At 39.4% G+C, this 20,005-nt stretch overlaps 1 protein-coding gene across 1 annotated transcript in view; it reads left to right on the top strand.

Annotated features, from left to right (window-relative positions):
• The window catches only part of LOC309393747 (cytosolic phospholipase A2 epsilon-like), a gene marked incomplete at its 3' end in the record, with an annotated part of 51,985 nt that overhangs the window by 6,414 nt on the left and 25,566 nt on the right, over nt 1-20,005 (top strand). The window contains exons 3-6 of the mRNA XM_081956242.1: nt 609-681; nt 7,627-7,763; nt 11,127-11,258; nt 12,006-12,046. Of these exons, the coding sequence (XP_081812368.1) occupies nt 609-681; nt 7,627-7,763; nt 11,127-11,258; nt 12,006-12,046 (383 nt within the window). The remainder of the gene's footprint in view (nt 1-608; nt 682-7,626; nt 7,764-11,126; nt 11,259-12,005; nt 12,047-20,005) is intronic.

Genomic DNA, 20,005 nt, shown 5'->3' with positions numbered 1-20,005 from the left:
CTTTTGCATTTGAGGACTACTCTCTGATGGTTTCTGTTATGTACCACTACCAAGATTATCTAATAATATTCATATTTATATAGAATAGAATAGAATAGAATAGAATAGAATAACGGAGTTGGAAGGGACCTTAAAGATCTTCTAGTCCAACTCACTGCTTAGGCAGGAAACCCTACACCACTTCAGACAAATGGATATCCAACATCTTTTTTAAAACATCCAGTATTGGAGCATTCACAATTTCTGGAGGCAAATTGTTCCATTGATTAATTGTTCTAACTGTCAGGAAATTTCTCCTTAGTTCTAAGTGGCATCTCTCCTCCTCTCCTATGTCTCCCTCCCTCCAGTAAAACTCCATGTCTGCATCTTTTGGCTGAACATTCAATTTGAAGTCTTGCTATTGGTTTTCTCTGTTTTTTGGGGGGGAGGGTGTTATTGGATAGAAATCCCATTACTGCATTTCTCAAGCCAATATAGCTTGATGATGTGTGGGCATCTTCATGGAGGCTGTGGGACACAAGTTACAAAATGTATTTTATCATATCATAAGGCAAACACTGCCCCTCAAGTGTTTATGTGTTTATGTGTTGTTGTTGTCTTATTAACAGAGAGAAGAAACTCCATTCAGACTCCTCACAGTTAGAATAATGAGAGCCAGAAATATACAGAAGGCAGACATACGTAAGTATCTCTGTTGTTACCCCATAACAGTAGATGGACTGTTCTTTGTACAAATAAATTACATTGACAAGGCAGTGACGTACAGTCAGGGGAGGCAGAACCTCATCGCTTTCATCATGAAAAGAAAAAAAAAATCTCCCCTTTTCTCTTTCATCTCTTTCTTGCGTGTGCAAGCAAAATACCCCGGGATCACGGTGGCGGGGACAGCAACTCCTTCCGCTGCGCTGCGGAGAAGAGCCACAGGAAGGAGGGGAATGGGACCATGTGTGCAGGAGGCAGCCCTTCATGTTGGCTCAGGAAGGAAGGGAATGGAACCATGTGTGCAGGAAGCTCCTCAGCGCCAGCCTCAGATCAGCACAGCCGCGGTCCCCTTCATGTTGGCTCAGGAAGGAGGGGAATGGGACCGCATGTGCAGGGGAAGGAGACCGTGGCTCACGCTGATCTGAGGCTGGCGCTAAGGAGCCTCCTGCACACGGGGTCCCATTCCCCTCCTTCCTGTGGCTCTTCTCCGCAGTGCAGCGGAAGGAGTTGCTGTCCCTGCCACCATGATCCTGTGGTATTTTGCTTGCACGCTTGCAAAGATCAAAGTTGTCACAGTCCTCCCTTCATGATGATCATTTGATGACGTCACCAGCCTCACCAGCCCTAAACCTCACCACACGTCACTGTGACAAGGGTACCTAAACCCTATGGAAGAAAACAGAAGATACAATTCATAGTATAATTTCTTTTTAGCTGCCACACAATGTTCAACAATTTCTATGGAGATTCTCAATCATCCAGGTCATGGTTGTCCCAAAGGTGCTTTTTCAAGGGAGAGCTGGGCTTTCTGGTTATTCTTTGAAGACATTTCACTTCTCATCCAAGAAGCTTCTTCAGTTCTGACTGGATGGTGGGGAATGGAAGGATTTATATTCCTTGCAGACAGTTGGTCATGTTCATTCTTTTAGAGAGTCGTGAGGCCATGTGGAGGTTTATCTGTGTCCTCAGGGTCACCTGAGTAGTGCAAATGGGTTGAGAAGCAAGATGTCTTCAAAGAAAAAGAAGAAAGTCCAGTTGCCTCTGGAAAAAGCACCTTGGGGATAAAGTTCAACATGTGTATAGTTGCAACGAGCAATTCTTTTTTTTCTGTTGAAGGCTGTGTTCATTCACAGGTAATTTGTTGAAGATTCAAGAGAATGGAGCGAATCCCTTCTTTCTCTCTCTCTCTAAAACTATCACCTTGTGCTATAAACATTTAGCCTAGGAATCACTCACATTAAATGACCAGAAACCCTGATCTTGCTTTCTCTAAGATGTTCATTTTATTGCTTCTCTCATACTACCTACAAGTCCTCTTTGTTATCTTCTTAGTTATGGAACTAGTAGAGCTTTTTAAAAATAAATTCTTGATTGAGTTCTTTCAAATCAGAGTCTATTATTTACAAGCATGCAATTTAATACATGTATGGGGAAGAGCTACATAAAAACAGCATAGGTCAGGCAGAATAACGTGGGGGAAGGGAATCAAAGCAAAGGATAATTGCACTCAGAAATTATATCTATACTGAGTTTGCTAAATTGATTGGGAAAATGCAAGCACTGGGGACATATGAGTAGAACCATTTCTGCTTCAAAGGCTTGCGCTGGGGACAGTTGAGTTGGAAATTCTGTCGAACAGATGGGAAGGCATTTCTTGGACAGTCAATCCTTATTCGTATCTGGAAAGTTGCCTTGTACTGAATTGTTGTTTATCTTGTATTTTGAGGTTTTATGGTGTATAAATGGACAGGGAAAACTTTTACCTTTATACTTTCCTGCTCAGAAGTCACTGTTGCAAAATGGATGGCCATATAAATAAATGAATAAACTTAGGTTCCTGATCTGTTGTGGCCCAGCAGTGGCCGTCTGAACTGTTGGTGGACTCTGAAAGCTCAGACCATTATGGGACTGCTCTGGAGGACGAGGAAGACTCTGGAGGGTGTTTGGAGTCAGAGAAGGAACTAGAGAAGTCTGTTGGCCACCAGGTGGCATCTGAGTCAGGGAGCAGTGAGGAGGAACAGAGGGAGATTGTCCCTGATGTGCGTAGACGTCGAATTGATAGGAGACAGGAACAGCTGTGGAGAAGACGTCATAGAAGGAAGTAGTGACAGCTGGTTAAGGGTGTGGCCCCTCCGAAGAGTTTATAAGTGGAGTGAAGGAAGGGGAATCTTTGCAGGAGACAACAGTCCATATTCAAGCCATTGCGAAAGCCTTCTGTAAGTGTTATCTTGTGTTTGTGAAGAGAACTTTCTAGGCTCCCAGCCAAGGGGTGGCTTTATGTATGTAATTAGTCGTGGCAGACAGCCAAGCCTGGGTCTGCATATTGCTGGGATTCATGGGACAGAACATGATCTATAACAATTCCATTTCAAAATGAAATATAATGCCAAATAAAATAACGGTATAATAACTACAGAGTTAGTTATGTGGCACAAGCTAAACTAACTGGCTACTTATTTTAAACAAACTAAAAATGGAAGTTGAATGAAAGGAGTGTTTTCTCTTCCACTGTTTGGTTACTGTTCTGGACTTGAAGAAACTGAACTGACAGAAGAGTCAGCAGAATACAGAATAAGAGAGTTGGAAGGGACCTTGGAGGTCATCTAGTCCAACCTTCTGCCCAAGCAGAAGAGCCTATACTATTCCGGACAAATGGCTGTCCAATCTCTTCTTAAAAACCTCCAGTGTTGTAGCACCCACAACTTCTGGAGGCAAGTTATTCCACTGATTACATTTTCTAACTTTCTCCTTAGTTCTAGCTTGGATCTCTCCTTGATCAGTTTCCATCTGTTACTTCTTGTCTTACCCTTAGGTGTGTTGGAGAATAGGTTCCCCCTTCTTTGTGATAGCTTCTCAAATATTGGATCGTATCACCCCTAGACATGTCAGACTCTTAAGAGGCTTAAGACAATATACTTACAACACTTAGCAATAGCACTTAGACTTATATACCATTTTACAGTGCTTTATAGCCCCCTCTAAGCAGTTCACAGAGTCAGCATATTGCCTCAACAATTTGGGTCCTCATTTTACACACCTTGGAAGAATGGGAGGCTGAGTCAACTTTGAGCCTGGTGAGATTTGAACTGCCCAAATTGCAGTCAGCCGGCAGTCAGCAGAAGTAGTCTGCAATACTGCACTCTAACCTCTGCACCACCTCGGCTCTTCCAATGAGGAAACCCATGGCCCTGTTTATATTGCATGCCTCAGGAAAGTAGAGATGAGAAGTCTCTGTGTTATGCAGATATGAGGGACTCTCTAGAAATTCTCTATTTGTGGCCATTTTGTTTTCATTCTCCTATATGCCCCCTGGAAGGTGAAAAGGGAGAAGAATGCATGATAACTCTCAAGACCCTGTCCATTATGATGCTGGTTCCAGCTATACTAATAAGCCGAGGTTCTCCTCCAAGGAATAAACATTCAAAAACAAAAGTGTGTGGGGGTGGGGTGGGGGTGGGGCGGGGGAGAAAGTGAGGACTAGAGAACTAAAATATAGCCAGCCAAATCAAACATCTTTCAGTTTGTGTTGATCACAGATGAAAGTGAATGAATTAACTGAAAGAAAAAGTCATTCGGTTAATAGTTTTATTAGACAAGGCTACTGATGTATTGGAAATAGAAGAATAATAGGTAAGGGACAAAAACATGGCATATATGTATTTACCTTTTTATGAGAAAAGAGGCCAATCCACAAAATCAAAATTCTAGAAGAAGGACAAATTTCTCTGATATTATGACTTCCCTTAGAATTGACCTTCTGGAAGGTCCCAAATAGTAAGAATATATATTCTGAAATCCACTACTTTCCTCAAATATTGTAAATGGTTATATTGAACAATTGTATAATTTAATGCATTGCTGGGCACTGAGAAATTAATCATGATCTATTGTAGCTATTATGGGATTACTGTAATAATATCTATACATTCCTTCAATAGCAGACTTATATACCGGTTCACAGTGCTTTACAGCCCTCTCTAAGTGGTTTGCAAAGCCAACATATTGTCCCCAACAATGTGGGACCTCATTTTACCCACCTTGGAAGGATGGAAGACTGAGTCAACCTTGAGCCTGGTGGCATTTGAACTACCAAATTGCAGGCAGCTGGCAGTCAGCAGAAATAGCCTGCAGTACTGCACCCTAACCACTGCACCACCAAGGCTCAACAACAATTCTTAAGATGATTTTTACATAAAAATATGTGAATATATAGAAGGGAACCACACAATCAAAAAGGAAATGAAGCAAATCAAACAATGGGAATGAGGTTGTATATTCTGCTCTGGAGAACTAGATCATTTGGTGTTTGAGTTGTTATTACGGATTTGTCTATGTAATGATGCCTTGAACTAGGATTTCAACTTCTTCCTTCTAAGGTCCTTCTTTTCCAAGTGAAAGGATGGTTTCCTATGTTATACACCAGCATAACAGCTCTTGGCAGAATGAGAAAGCTGCCTAACTACTTCAAGTGGCAGATATTAGGACAGGGAGGAATTGGAAGGCAGAAATTTGGGTGCCATCTATGTTGCTATGAGCTCCCTAAATCATCCTAAAGAGTGTGTAAAAGTTTGATTTTGAATTGTATCAAGCTCAAAATTCTGCAAAATGTCATATTTTAAAGATCAAAACAGTGCTTTGAACTAATTTAGGAGAGAAGCAACTTAGAACTGAGGAGAAACTTCCTGACAGTTAGAACAATTAATCAGTGGAACAGCTTGCCTCCAGAACTTGTGAATGTCCCAACACTGGAAGTCTTTAAGAAGATGTTGGATAGCCACTGGCTTGAAGAAATTTCTCTTGCTTCTTTCTGGGATTTTGCGATATCCCCGAGTTCAGCAAGACATATTCTTCCTGTTCACTGTCTCTATGGGACAGTTTAGATCCGTTTGGACCCCCCCCCCAGTGGCAAAAGTGTTGATTGCGATCTCAGAGCATTGAGTTCGCACATTGTATCGTCGCGACTTTGCCCCTTTCTTCAAGCCGGTGACAAAAAATCCAGCCAAGGCTGATGAAGTCGGGGCGGCCCCAAAACGGAAGGAATGGAAAGTGAAAGTGTTTCCAGATGGTGAGGAACCTTCATTGTTTTGCTATATTTCATGATGAAGGATGTTTAAACAATTATAGTCAAATAAAAGTGGAGGTATGATGATGGTAATATGTATAAGCATTTGAGTTAAGATACTAGAGTTAATATTAATTATACTTGATGACGGTAGAAGAGATGCACAAAAAACGTTTGTAACCAACTGATACACTTTCTACAGGATGTAAAGAAGGAGGATTTTAATGTTTGTTTTAAAAATTAAAAATAAATAAAAAAGTTTTTGGCAAAAGAAGAAGAAGATGTTGGATAGCCATTTATCTGAAACGGTATAGGGTTTCCTGCCCAGGCAGGGGGTTGGACTAGAAGACCTCCAAGGTCCCTTCCAACTCTGCTATTGTATTGTATTGTATTGTAAATGGGAAATCAGATCTGGAATCATGGTCTCTCTCAAGCTTGAGACACTTCAAAGTGCTTGAAACAATCCCATTTCACATGCAGGATTGCAATTTGTTACTCATGCAGGACACTGCAAACGTTTAGCTTCAAACAGTTTGGAAAGATGTACTGCATATCCCCAGTTACCCACTCTTCTCAAATATGACAAATGATGCTGAAATAAGATGTAATTGTTGCCCTTGCATCATTGTTAGAAGTTTTGGTTGGGCTTTGACTACTGTATTTGTTAAAATTAACTGTGAAGTGAATGGTGGAGAGAGGAAAACATTTTACAGGGTAAAAAGGCTGGTTACTCTGTCACTGCTAAACAAAATATAGCCACTAGTATTGGAATTATATACTTAATTCTAATGATTTATGATGATGGGCTTGCAAAGGGGGATTTTGTGGCAGTGTACAGAGGGGCTACATAGCTGTCCTCTCTTGCTCCTGGGCAGGAAAGCTATGGCAAATTTAGACAGCATACTAAAAAGCAGAGACATCACCCTACCCAAAAAAGTGTCTATATCAAGGCTATGGTTTTCCCAGTTGCAATGTATGGCTGTGAAAGTTGGACCATAAGAAAGGCGGAGTGCCAAAAAATTGAGGCCTTTGAACTATGGTGCTGGAGAAGTCTCCTGCGAGTCCCTTGGACTGCAAGTCGATCAAACCAGATCAACCCTGACTGCTCTTTAGAAGGCCAGATTCTGAAGATGAAACTCAAATACTTTTGCCACCAATGAGAAGGAAGGACACACTGGAGAAGAGCCTACGGCTGGGAATGATTGAGGGCAAAAGAAGAACGGGATGACAGAGACTGAAGTGGCTGGATGGAGTCACCAAAGCAGTAGGCATGAGCTTAAATGGACTCCAGAAGATGGATTCCAGAAGATGATAGAGGACAGGAAGGCCTGGAGGAACATTGTCCACGGGGTTGCGATGGGTTGAACATGACTTCGCAACTAACAACAACTGTTTTGAACTACTTCATCCTGACTTCATTCATTTGAAAAGTGCGTCACTCCTTTGTTTTAATTTAGCTGCTAATGCAAGCAAGAAGATTGCAATTTGCTGAGCCAGAGTAATTACCCTTCCAGGTGTGGTATTTCCCGCTAAGTTAGTGCAAGGGCTGCACTATAGTGGTCAGGCCTGATGGGCTGGTTTTGATCTTATGCTTGAAGAAACAGAACTTAGTCTCACCGTTGTCTTCTGTTGTAATGACTCTGATATGGAAACTAGATCTATTGCAATCAAATCAATAAACATTTAATGAGTCTTCCTACAGGCTTCCCGTTCTCACTTCATCTACATTTGTAGGAAACATTTTTTTTCTTCCACTCATGCCTTCTGCAGTTTATGACTGACTCTTAAACACATAATACAATTCATGTTCTAATTGTTTTGGTGTTGATTGCCAGTCACAATTTTCCCTTCTTATTCTATAGTTACAGAATCTGATTGCTACGTATCTCTTTTACTACCAACTTCTTCAAGTGAAGTAGTTAAGACAGAAACTGTTCCCAATTCAAAAAATCCTGAGTGGAATCAAGCTTTCACCTACAGGATTGACAGCCGTGTAAAGGTAAAATTATGTATGTTTCTTTTTACCATAAATATGATCATTCAGGCAGGTTTCTCTCTCTCTCTCTCTCTCTCTCTCTCTCTCTCTCTCTCTCTCTCTCTCTCTCTCTCACCATTTTTCTAGTGTGAAAACTTACCTAATGAAGATGGAAGCATTCATGAACAGTGTAAAATGTTATTAGGTTTGGACAGGGGTGGGTTTTTGCTAGCATTACTGCCAGTTTGCAACCCATGCACAAAGCATGTGCATTGTTCAATGTAAATTATTCTATGCGCATGCACAGAACAATTTACAGTGAACTGTGCACGTCCAGTCACTTAATCCAAAATGGCGGCAGCCAAGGGGTAGCAAGGGTACCTGTTCAGGGCAGTGGCAGGCCTGTGTCATTGCCATTTCTGCGACCCAGGCCTGAATTCTACTACCGGTTTGGCCGAATCAGCAGCAACCCTCCTCTGAGTTTGGAGAGGCTTCCCAAGATTTGCAGAAGTACAAAAGTCTTTAGGAACAAAACATCCTTATTGAAAAGCCTTTCCCAAATCCTACCAAGACTTATATAATGGCTGAACATGAGATGCTTACCAATTATTGTGGTGGAACAGCAGGTAAGCTGTGTAGTATGTTTGTAGAAAAAAAAACCCAGTGTAAATCTGTGGTGGCAACAAAACAAAGTCTGATGGTACTTTTTCTGATTAACAAAGTTTATCAAAAGGCTTAAGCTTTTGTGAGCTTCTGATATGTAGCATGTTTGAAGATCTATGAATAAACACAACTGGTAATAAATAATTACTATTTGCTTATAGTTTTAGTTAGTACAATCATTTAACAAATGATATTTGTTAATCAAAATTAACAAATACCAGTTTCCTTCTGATATTTAATATCTTTGGGGATCTTTTGGAATACACTCAACTAACGTGGCATAGTACCAAATTTGATGATATTTACAACAGAGGAATGGATGGTGAAGATTATGGAACTTGCTGAGATTGCCAAATTGACTTCTTTGATTAGAGAAGAAACAATATCTATTTAAGCTTTTGACTGTTGGAAAGGGACTTAGGGACTTTTTGTACAAAAGAAAAAAAACGAAACAACATTTATGATTTTGATGATTAGACAGGATAGATTATAGAAAAAACAGAATCATGTAGTAACTTTAGATAAAGTGATTTATAATTGTACTTATAACTAGTATAAAGAAAATCAGAAGCCACTTCTTTGTATTTTTTTCTTTTTTTGTTTCTTGCACTTTTAGCTTTTTTTTATTTTTATTTTTTCCTCCCCTACCCTGTATCAGTTTGTATCTTTGTTTTAAAAACCTTTAATAAAGTTATTTAAAAAAGGACTATGAGTTCTACTCCTACTTTAGTCACAAAAGCCAGCTGAATAACTTTGGGCCAGTCACTCTCTCTCATCCCAATGCACCTCACAGATAGTTGTTGTGAGGAAAATAGGAGGAAGTAGTATTAGGTATATTTGCTGCCTTGAGTTATTTATAAAATATGATACAGGTGGGATAAAAATAAATAAATTAAATTAATAATTGGTTCTACATTTGAAGCAGGCATGAGACATCCAACAGAGAGAGTATGGAGTACAGATTTATTTGCATGCTGTTAACCTGGATGACTGATCACTAATACACAGAGGGAAACACTTTTGCAATGCTCAGCTGAATAACTGAAATTCTTATTTGCTCATTATTATAATTTCTAGATCTCTGCAGTAGCTTCATCTGGAATGACAGGGCAAGCCCTGATTAGCATTTGAATAGAAGGCCTTCAGGGAATAGAGTTGGATGTTGGAACGGGAAGTCAAACAATCATCTCCAAAGAAGGCAGAGGAGAATCAGTTCTGCATTATTCATAAAATCCCTTGAGTTGAGCTTGACTTAAAGGAGATCCTCTCGTTCCGATTTCTAGCTCCATCTCAGATACACTATTAATTAATAAGATGATTTTTAAAATTAAACCCAGATAATACAACTGGATAAAGTAGCATAAATGCATCATTCCAAATGTCTGGCAAATAATAATAAAACCATCACCATCCTCATTACTGCTTTGCGTCGTTTGGTTGAGTTGGGGGGCCATAGAAATTGATTAAATAAATAAATCCCCATCAACAGCCTTTCCAAGAGGCTAGCAAAGATTACAAGTGAATATTCTTAGGGTAGTGAGTTCATAGCTACTGTAGATTAAGGTCCTTGCAATCCTACACTGTTCTTTGCATAGACCACTGGGTAGAGTCATTTTAATTTTTTTATATTAAATATAATATTTTATATTAACAAATTTAGAAACCACACATCTTCCTCAGAGAGTGACTCCTTATGACATACTGATTTTTAAGGCAAACAAATTAGTCGACAACATTAACTTGGGGGGTGGGTGCGTAGAAAACCTGTATGGGCAACATGATGATATATATGTCAAAGAATATACATTGCTTCCTAATATGTGCTTATACTTAGCTTGTCTAATTCTTGTAATGTCAGATGAGTGAACTGAAGCAGTATCTAACGACTGCAGAGAATCAGTATTTGTTTTATGTTCAGGGCTTACATATGAATGATAAAAAAATTCAATAAATAATAGATGTTATTAACAGCTGGCTTGATATTTAGGCTGATTGTAACATTCTTGTCTTGTACTTTAAACACATTTAATGTTTTTGATAAAACAAGAAATTGATGGTGACAATGTAATGCCATTGCAAATTTTTTAACATTGGTTATTAATGGATATAAAAGAAATTATTGCAAGTAGCAGGTTTGAGGACCATTTGGTTGACAAATTAGAAAAACATTTTAGGCTGAGTTAGAAAAAAACATGCAGTGCCTTGGACTTTAAAATTATTTTTAATCAAATTCTAGTATCAGTGTCTTGGGTTTTTTTTAAAATCAGTGAACTGTGGTTGCTTTAGTATTTATAGAATTTAATATCAAGGTGTCAGAACAAAGCATTTTGTCAAGTAAGGCTGAGACAAGGTATCAGAAATCTAGACAAAATTTCACTGATTGTAACTAGGATTACAGCTACCTAGGGATAGGATGCCAGATGTTGTTGAGCTCCAATTCTCATCAACTTTGCTCAGTATTGATAATAGTAAAAGGAAGATGGAAGTTGCAACTGAACATCTGGAGAGGCACAAGTTGTATATCCACAGATTTATTTTAAGTAATATACTTTCTTCCAAGTTATTTTATTTTTTATTTGTGTACCTCAATCAGGGGTATAATTCAGATTTTAACTTGTTTCTCTCTTTTTGGGGTTTCTTAGAACTCATTCTATAGGCTTCAACATACAGTATAATAGTTCATTTCTTATTAAATTGTATTAAATAATGTTATATTTTCATTAGAACACTCTGCACTTGAAGGTCTGTGATGAAGATAAATATACCAAAGACGATCATCTTTACACAGTTCTCTTTGATGTTGGAAAACTCCGTACAGGACAAATTACTCGTGTGACCTTCCAACTAAATGCTGAAGTAAGTGGAGAAATGGCGCTAAAAATATAGAAAGAAACAAATACATATAGACCTCAACTTACAACAGTTCATTAGTGACCATTCAATGTTACCACATTGCTGAAAAATGGACTTATGAACATTTTTCATAATTATGACTTTTGCAGCATCCCCTTGATCACATGATCAAAATTCAGATGCTTGGCAACTGGTTCATATTTATGATCTTTGCTGGGTCCCAGGGTCATGTGATCACCTTTTGAAACCTTCTGACAAGCAACTGGCCAAGTCACAGAGGGCCTAAGGCTAATTCTGTGTCAAAGCTCACAGCTCAAAGGGCAATTTGTGGTTTCTTATTGAAACCTGATACTAAAACTTCATGAGCTTGTTTGCATGGTACCAAGATTGCCAGACCTGATTTTGGCTAGATGGTGTTTCTCATGAAAACTTAAGAACTCGGGAATGTAAACAAGAGCCTGGGAACTATACACAGATAAACCAGTGCCAACCTAAATGATCTTGAGGTCCTATCACTGTGTGAAAACTCCTCCCTTTTCTTTATCAAGCAAGAGTGAAAAGCAAAGCAATAAGTCAGAACAAAAACTAAACTTCAAGAAACTTCTTAATATGAAGGAAAATCAAAAAAATATCACTACACTCTTCAAAATACAATAGCTTTCCTCCATGCCATTACAATAAATTAATATTATTTGGAAAAGGAAAATTGTTTTTCATTGAGAATCATTCTTTCCCCCTTTTTTTTTATAGACTGAAGAAGAGCTGGATGTTGAATTCAAGTTGCAAAGCATGTGAGTACAACCTTTAAAGCTATAGTATATCCCTTAGAGCTAACAAAAATTATGACCAAGTCAGTTGCTTGTGCTTGTGCCAAATGAATGCGCAAAGATTATAGGCATCACAATATATTTGTAATTGGGCAGTATGGAGCACAGAACAAAAGTCTGCTGATGCATGGACTGAACATCAATTACATGGTTTCAAAGATTGCATCCAAATAAATGCAATGTATAGTTAATTGTGCAATTAATTAGGTGATTATGCACAGCTTCCATATGACATATCTACTTTCATACTTTTGTGTTGTGCAAAATTCTGGACTTGCAGAACTTCAGTAAAGAACCACAACTCAAAAATGGCTTTGCATGCATTGTTCAACCAATGAACAAATGGGTAATTAATTGATTTGACTGCTGGGTGAAGGAACAGGAGAGATGACAGACTTAGGGTAAGAGGATAAAGAGGAACTGTCCTCAAAGGCAATATTGTAGTTGTACTCCTTTCTTTCAGTGGGCAATCTCTTTGGCTAGTAATTACTGACATGATCTATGACCCAGCTCAGCTTGAACTCACCTCAATTCAGTTTTGATTCAGTAGATGATTTCACATCTGAAAATAAGAAGAAAACCAGAAAATAGTTCTTGTTTCTCTGAGTCACATTTCAAATTTGAAAATTGTTATATTGCTGACCACATCACTAAAAGAGTTATTGGCCAAGTATCATATGCTATATTCACATGCTACTCCTAAAGCTCCTCTGCATTTTCATAGCAGTGGCTCCAAATCATACTACTTCCTTTCAGCCAAATCTTATCCCTTGGCAATGGCAATGGCAATGGAAGCAATGATTATTCCTTCATATACTTGGAACAATGCAATGGCACGAGTAAGGGTCAGAAGATCTATCTGATCTTGGTGCATCTTGAAAAAGTTAAGTTGGGTTGGACTTGATTAATGTTTGGATGAAAAACCACCAGGAAACCCCAGGTTTGAAGATCAACCAAATCTGGAAGCTGGGATGAAAACATCCACACACACAAAAATCACAAAAGAGCTGAAGAAGCTTCTTGGATGAGAAGTGAAATGTCTTCAAAGAAAAACCAGAAAGTCCAGTTGCCTCTTGATAAAGCACCTTTGGGATCCCGAAAGAAAGCAATGGAAAATCACTTCCACATTGTTGTCAAGGAAACAACATGAATATGTCTACATATTATGTTTACAAACATGAACACCAGACGTCAAGATTATCTTAAAGGAAACCTTAAGAAATCAATAGGGATACCAATCACAAAGGACATAAAAAACACCGCAACATGAAAAACTCTTTGGTATTTGGCTTTCCAGCATATTTCACATCTCCAGTGAATACTTCTTATTCTGTATGTATCTGGAAGCTTTCTGAGTTAGAATCGTAATGTGTAAGCTGAGTGTTAACATGGGAAACTCATGTTTTGAACTTGGTAAATATGAATGTGACGATATCACTCAACCCAATGGACTGGTTCTAACCACATGGAGCAGCAGTTCTCAGGATAGACATCCGTAGATGAATCAAGAGGCTCCATGTATGGAGCCAGGCAATGAGTGAGAAGGTAAATTCCATTTATATTTTGATTCTTCTCTAGTGTGTTTTTGTTTTCACATATTCACATGTTGAGTTTCATGAATAACAATACTTAATTATCATTCTATTTTCATAGGATTCAAAGACCACGTAATAGACCTGTTGTTAGCGCTGTTAGAAATCGTGAGACGCCACGTGACGGCATTCTTGCATTAGGTTCTCGCTGGATCGGTTGGTTGCGCAGTATTGATATTCCTAAACCTCCTGGATTTTAAAAGATTAAAAGAGCTGGAATTAAAGGCCTTCTTTTGGATCCTGGAAAACACAATGGTACATTATGTTGCTTGAATGTAAAAATACTGTTTAAGGCACATCTAAATAGGAAGGTGCCCCGCTGACATCATTTAGTAGCACTTTTTACCTTATAATTTATTCATTTAATTAATTTCTATAGCTGCTGCCCACGTCAATCCAACTGACTGGGTGGTGAAAAATATCACTACAATTATAACCATAAAACACAAAAACACTTGAAAATAATACGTAGAGGCAATCTTGATTAATTATAATAATCATTAGGAACCCTGGTGGCGCAGTGGTTAGTATGCAATATTGCAGGCTAACTCTCCCTATAACCTGGAATTCTATCCTGATGGGGCTCAAGGTTGACTTAGCTTTCCATCTTTCTGAAGTTGGTAAAATGAGGACCTAGATTGTTGGGAACAATGTGCTGAGAAGGTATGACTCCTGGTCCTACAAGCTAATGTTCCTTGGGTGACAGGAGTCATACCTTCTCAGCACATTGTTCCCAACAATCTAGGTCCTCATTTTACCAACTTCAGAAAGATGGAAAACTAAGTCAACCTTGAGCCCCATCAGGATAGAATTCCAGGTTATAGGCAGAGTTAGCCTGCAACACTGCATACTAACCACTGCACCATCAGGGCTCCTAATAATTATTATGATTCTTGATTGCCTCTACATATTATTTGCAAGTGTTTTTGTGTTTTATGATTATAATTGTAGTGATATTGTTCACCACCCAGTAAATTGGATTGACATCCCCAATTTACTAGACTAAATTTGACAGGTAGAAATTATTGGGAAGAACCCTTAGGTAACCTGGTCCCAAGCCATATAAGGCTTTACAGTAACAACCAGCACCTTGACTTTCAAATAGAAATACATCTCGTGAAGTAGTTGTATTGCATGTGCTGTATAACTGGCACCATTAACTCTTTGTGAAGTTTTTGAATTCTCTTTAAGGGAAGCTCCATTCATTACATAAGCCCAATGAGGGGTAATGCGAACATAAGTGACTGTGAGCAACTGCTTAGTCCAGAAATGAGTGTAACTGGCACACAGCCTGAAGGTGTGCAAAGGCCCTCATAGCCACCACTGCCACCTGTTCTTCAAACAGGACCCACAATTTCAAGATGGCTCCCCAGATTAGGTAGTGGGTCTGTCTGGGATAATGCTACCCTAACCAGTACCAAGAATGAAAGAGCTTTTCTCTCAGGAAGACTAAATACCCCTCTTGTTTGGATTGAGTCAGATCCCATTGCTTCCCATCCAGGCCTCTAAAGCAACCAGACATTGGGATAGGACATCCATGCTATTGTCTGGGGTGGAAATAGATAGCAAGGTATCATTTGAATATTGCATTACCCTAAACTGTCAGATCACCTCACTCAGCAGCTTTGCATGGCTACTAAATAGGAGAGGAGAGAGAACCAAGCCACGAGGCACCCCATACCCCATAATATGAGAGGAGAGAGAACCAAGCCATGAGGCACCCCAGAGGCTATGGCCTCTTCCCTCCTATCAGTATTGATGGATATAGTTTCTACCAGCTCTGCAATTACCATCTTATGAAATGCATGTGAAAGAGGACATTATTTTGGGGCATGAATTTCTAGAAAACTGGGTATATTGAACAAACCCAAGATACCTCCGATCCTCTGATGTGAATAGCAATATAATTATATTTCTTTCTTGCTTTCCAACAGATTTGAAGTTGTATTCCTAGACATCATCAAGAAAACTGCAGTAAAGAAGACAGTTAAAAAAATTGTAAATAAAATGTGTAGAGGAATTAAAAGCTGATGAAAAGAACATAAAAATATATTGTACATTCTTTTGTTTTTTTATTAAATAAACGGGCTTGATCTTTTTCACAATTTTTACATTAGCACTTACCACTTTTTTTAACATTTACTCTACTAATTACAATATTGTCCCATGTTTTCATGCAGTTATTTTCATGACCCTAATCTGAAGATGTGTGTCAGATGTATTATTTGTACACTTCATTTTCATAATGCAAGTGTTTACTTCAAGTGTTTACTTGAAAATGTTTTCAGGAGTGCAAGTAATTATCTTGTAATATGATTAGGGTGGTCAATTGGGAGTAGTGAGACTCAACTTCAACTCCAGCCTCTACTATATAAAAACTCACTGAGTGACTTTGGTTAGTCATACTCAGCCTAACCTACCTGACAGAGAATTAAGGTTGTGGAATCTTTGGTGGTCTCTGAACTTGGTTGTTTCTTGCAGACATTTAATTACCTGACTAGCTAACATGTGCAGTGATCACATTACCTAGTCAGGAAATGAAACACCTACAATCAAACAACCAAGTTCAGAGATTGCTCTGTATGGAGAACTAGGCAGACAGGAACTGAGGCAACAGTACAGTACAGCGACAGAGGTTGGACAGTAACAAACAACATTTATTGTAACAGCTAACAGTGCTAAATGCAAGGCAACTCCTGAACCGTCAACAACAACATTGGCCGTCTGACAGCTCTTGATATAGTAGCTGTCAGATGGCTGAACCAATCAGAAGGCTGTATTTTCCCGCTGAAAGGCTGCTCGCGTCTTAGCCAATCAGGGGAGTCCTGCAGCTGGCAATGCTTTTGACAGTGCCGTAAGTCTGAGGACTTAACAGAGATCACCAAGGACTCCATGTAGCTCAAACCTGAATTAGGATTGTTGTGGTGAAAAATTAGAGGAGGGAACACTGCATATGCCAGAACAAAAATTAGAAATTACTAGTCTAATATTAAGATCACATGAGGCAGTTGGTGCACAGTTTCCATAATTTCATTTTATGATGAATCAAAATGAAGCCTTTTCTGGAGTCATCCTGATTCTCTGGATTGTAGTACCTGCTAGATTGAGAAGATTAATGTCTTTGTTACTTATTAAAAGCTATAAACCACATATATTTAAACAGGCTTTTAATTGTTGATGATTTAATTTTGTCGATGAAGAAACTATAATAAGGTTAATATAAAAATCTCTATTTCATATGGCAACCAAGTACTGACAAGAAAAAAAAGTAATGCTGTAGCATAAAATAGATAGATTGGAGCAAACTGAAATAAGAAATCCAATCAATACCATGTAGAAAAATGGTCCACTGTACATGTGAGATTGAGCACTGTATTGATCCAAATTTAAAATAAAGCAAGATTATGTCAATAAGCAAGATTTACTCAGTATAGAGAAGAATAAGAAGAAATAGGCAGAGAATAATTTGTAGTAGTAATAGACTTTTATCTTCCTAGAATTCATAGGTATAGTGACTGTAATAATAAAATAAAGAGAAGTCTGCTCTTGGGGAAAAAAAACTATGACAATTCTAGATAAAACAATGGTAGACATTATATACTGTGTACTAAACATGTAGAGATACAACACACATCATTCTGTCACTGAAGGTACACCGAAGATACATATTGACAAGGCTGTAGTCTTCCCAGCTGCAAGCTACCCCTATGAAAGCTAATGATCAGGAAGCCTGAACAATTGATGCTTTTGATAGATTGCTTGGGAAAATTATTGAAAATACCTTGGATCACAAGAAGAACAAATTACTCAATACTATTTGAAGGAAAACCAGATTGCTCTCCACCAACTCTAACCATTAAGCTTCAATTCCCAATGGTATAACGCAAAGGAAAGAATCGTTGCTTTGAAAAGTTGAGAACAACTGAAAAAGAGCTTGAACAAAGACAACATGCTTATTATTACTGATAACGATGCAAACACAAACTTACAAAAGCTCAAAGTAGTTACTGACATGCTTTTCTGGCACAGTGATGCTCATTGGAAAACAAAGAGTTGTAAACAAGAAGAGGAACAAAAATATTTATTGGGGATGATGCAGTGAATCCTAAAGTATGCAGAATCTTGGATCTGATGACCTTGTGGATATTTTCCAACTCTGTGGTTCTATGAATCAGAAGCTGACCCATCTTGTAGCTGTTCATATTGAAAAGTAGACATAAACCAAGATGTAATCTATAATTTCTCTATAATTCTTTGGATACCAATGGACAGGTGCTGCCAATTGTATCATTTGTTTCCTAGGAAAATAACCTAGACCCGTGATGGCGAACCTATGGCATGTGTGCCACAGATGGCATGCGGAGCCCTCTCTGCGGGCATGCGAGCCGTTACCCTAGCTAAGCTCCACCCCACATGCACGCATGCCTCCTGCAGGCCAGCTGATTTTGGGGTCTCTGCTGCACATTGCGCGAGGGGTGGGGCACATGCAGGAGATGTGCGTGCATGGGGGGTGAGGCAGTCTCCCATGCTCCCCCCATACCGTGTTTTTGATCCCAGGAGGCTTCCAGGAGGCCTGCCAGGCCCAAAACAGGATGCGGGGGGGGGGGTCGCACGTGCATACACGGGGCGGGGGAGGTCGCATGCAATGCGTGTGTGTCACACGAGCATTGCATTATGGGTGTGAGCATATGTGTGCTTTCAGCACACGGTGACAAAAAGGTTAGCATCACTGACCTAGAACTTTTGAAAATAACCTATGCTTTGAAATAAATAAAAACATTTTAAAGAAGTCTTTGAGTGACCACACAAAACCATCATTTTGTAGGATTATCAAACAATAGGTTGCAGGCTAAAGAAAAGATAGGCACCAGTACATTATTCCAGGCAGAGTAATAGTAGAACGATATAAAATAATTTTTCTCCATAATAATTCTTAAAAGTAGCCTATTCCACATACGAAAGGCTAGATCATGTAGGGCTTTTGAAGATTCCCCAATACAAACAAAGTCCTACTATAAGTAGAAGCAAGGAGCAGGTTGTTTAGAACTTTTCTTTTTTGTTTGCTAACATTTTATCTGTGAGGAGTGAGAAAGAATGATTGGGAAGAAATAGGTAATGGTACACATTCAGATTTTTTATGCAATATTTCTAACAACAGTGCTCACTACTCAGATAGGTATTGGCTTGTATATAAGCCCAGTTGTTGGGACCAGGTTTTTAGGGAAAGAGCATTAATTCAGAGACATTCCAAATTGGTATCTTCCTTCCCTAGCCCCTATTTTTAACATGACTCTGTCTCTGATATAGGAAAAATATGATCAAAGGTAAAATAAAAGGTAATGATTTTCCCCGTTCAGTCATGTCTGATTCTAGGGGGCAGTGCTCATCTCCATTTCTTAGCTGAGGGAGACTGCATTCTCCAAAGACACTTCTGTGGTCATGTGGCCAACACTTCCCACCGAAGTTATAGCTATTGATCTACTTGCATTTGCATGCTTTCGAACTGCTAGGTTGGCAGGAGGTGGGGCAAAAATGGGAACTGAACCCATTACAAGATGCTTGGGCCTCAAACTGCTAACCTTCCAGCTGACAAGCCCAGTAAAATAGATCACACAAACTAAAAGTATGCAGAACCTGGGTGAACTGGTAGCCCCCTGACTTTATATGACAAAAGCAGCCAAAACCAGACAGCTAATACAACTTAGTGCTATTGAATAATCAGAAGTTCTGCTTCTTACTTGCTTCACCAACAGTGACGTGCGGTGAGGTTTATGACTGGTGAGGCTGGTGATGTCATCAAACCGCATGGTTGCTCCGATCGCACGGGCGCAGCCCAAACAGAGAAGTTTCTCTTCTCAGAAATGTCAGAAAGGGACAGACAGGCTGCAGCAGCTCCACTGAGAAGACATTTCTGAGAAGAGAAACTTCTCCTTTCTCCTCCTCCCTCCCCCTTCTAGCACTGATAATGTTACCTAGGCATTTTTTGCATCGGGCGAGCCCGGGATCCTTGTAAGGGGAATGGGACCACGTGTGCAGGCGGCTCCTCTGCAGCGCAGAGCCTCAGATTAGCACAGCCCCGATCCCCTTCCCCTGCACATGTGGTCCCATTCCGCTGCTTCCTAAGCCAACATGAAGGGGACCGCGGCTGCGCTGATTGAGGCTGGAGCTGAGGAGCCTCCTGCACACGTGGTCCCATTCCCTTTGCAAGGATCCCGGGCTCGCCCGATGCAAAAAATGGCGAGATCGCCACACTTGGGGCTGCTGCTGAGATGTCCAGGGAGGCTAAACCAAGCCGCGCACCACTCCCACGGCTTCCCGGAGTATTTTTTTT

This window comes from Natrix helvetica (genome assembly GCF_964273705.1).
Source record: "Natrix helvetica genome assembly, chromosome: 1".
Taxonomy (NCBI): domain Eukaryota; kingdom Metazoa; phylum Chordata; class Lepidosauria; order Squamata; family Natricidae; genus Natrix; species Natrix helvetica.
The sequence above is the reverse complement of the archived record's forward strand: the minus strand, read 5'-3'. Positions and strand labels throughout refer to the sequence as shown.